The sequence below is a fragment of the Haplochromis burtoni genome, unplaced genomic scaffold (assembly GCF_018398535.1).
Source record: "Haplochromis burtoni strain Fernald_Lab_line unplaced genomic scaffold, NCSU_Asbu1 Contig_1094, whole genome shotgun sequence".
NCBI classification, from domain to species: Eukaryota; Metazoa; Chordata; class Actinopteri; order Cichliformes; family Cichlidae; genus Haplochromis; species Haplochromis burtoni.
In genome coordinates this window covers 4,901-6,421 of record NW_024583455.1, presented here as the reverse complement: position 1 = coordinate 6,421, position 1,521 = coordinate 4,901, and the positions used below count along the sequence as shown (strand labels likewise).

General features: G+C 38.1%; 2 protein-coding genes across 2 annotated transcripts in view; one reads left to right on the top strand and one right to left on the bottom strand.

Moving 5' to 3' along the window:
• Window positions 1-1,521, bottom strand: part of LOC102311593 (uncharacterized protein DDB_G0292642) — a gene marked incomplete in the record, with an annotated part of 5,659 nt that overhangs the window by 3,661 nt on the left and 477 nt on the right.
• On the top strand, window positions 347-1,496 carry LOC102310968 (NEDD8). The gene is made up of 2 exons (XM_005951774.3): window positions 347-600; window positions 1,154-1,496. The coding sequence occupies exons 1-2, from the start codon at window positions 456-458 to the stop codon at window positions 1,285-1,287; spliced, it is 279 nt and encodes a 92-aa protein (XP_005951836.1). The 5' UTR covers window positions 347-455; the 3' UTR covers window positions 1,288-1,496.

The following is a 1,521-nucleotide window of genomic DNA, read 5'->3' as shown; positions in this document are numbered from 1 at the left end:
GACAGCTGGGATTGGCTCCAGCGCCCCCCGCGACCCTGAAAAGGAAAAGCGGTAGCGAATGGATGGATGGATGTACGATTAACCCTTACAGCTTTAAGTAGCCTACCATATGAATATTAATTGTGGTTGTGATAAACAGTTGTGCGTTCGCTTCAAAAAAAGACACCAATTAACATTTGATAAACAAACGCTCCCTGGTCACATGACAAACAAAGGTGGAAATCACCCCCTCATAATAAACATTTGTAAACACTTTTACGCAGACGGAGAAGCAGAGATAATACCTTCAAAACAATAAAAAAAATAATTAAAAATAATTAGAATCTGAAGAATTCTGAGCGAAAGTGAAAGAATTTATCTGCTCTCTGACGTCAAACCTTGAAACCAAACAGCTGTTCGCACTGACATATCAGTGACAGACTTTGGGAGCGCAACAAATCGGACTTAAGCGCAAAATGGGAAAAATCTACCAGGTGGTCGTTCATGGACTAAGGGGTCAGAAGATGATGTTGGACCTGTGCAACACTGAGGAGCAGTTTAAGAGCATGACCGTGAAACAGCTCAAGGAAAAATTGGCGCAGAAGCTTCCGGAGACCGCAGGTAAGACAGCAGATAGAAAACAGTGTATGTATGCTTTTATGTTGCTGATTAATTCAAAGGCATATTTACTGTAATGAGATTCTTAAAGTTCCAATCCTAAAGTAAAACACTCAGCTTGAAGTGAAAGTAAGGAAGTGGCGATGATAAATAATGGTTTGATGAAAGTGCATTACAGTATTTCAGATACTTTTCTGTGTCTGCGCGCGTGCGCATGTGATTTTAAAAAGTTACTGTCAATAAAAACTGAGTGCAGTAAATAGTGAAGCCCAAAATGAAAGTAAGAACAATTAGTGCAAACTCTACATCAAACTGCTCAAGTTCATGTAGTTATTTGTAGTTGAAGAGTTTTAAAGGCAAAAATGTTAATAAAGCAGTTAGAGAAAAAAAAGTGCATTATGTGAAAACTCACTCTAGGAACGAGGAAATCCAACTTTAAGTACATTACTTAAGTAAAGTAAGTAAATGCGGGCTAATAATCTAATGCATCTCTGTGGATGTGCCTAATAAAAATGATATAGATTTACTTAAAAAAAAAATGTGTGTGTGTGTGCAGGAGAGGAGGCTCTGCGCCTGATATTCACAGATAAAATGTTGGATGGAGACGACACCCTTCTGTCTGAATATGGAATCCAGCACATGTCCGTCCTCCACATGGTGATGAAAGTTCCTGGAGGCCTGAAAGCTTGACTAAGATCATCTCCATCTGTCGTACCACTACTGCTGCTACTTTCTGTACTGCTTTAGAAAGCCTCTTGACACTGTTCACATGTATTGTAAATGGTACTTATTATACTGTTTTACTGTTTAGTGACAATGATCGTTTTATTGATCATCCTTTATTCCAAATACAACACCAGTCTGTGTTGTTCTATGAAATAAAACCTTTTTCCCAGTTATTTTCTTTGCGTTTTTGATTATTTT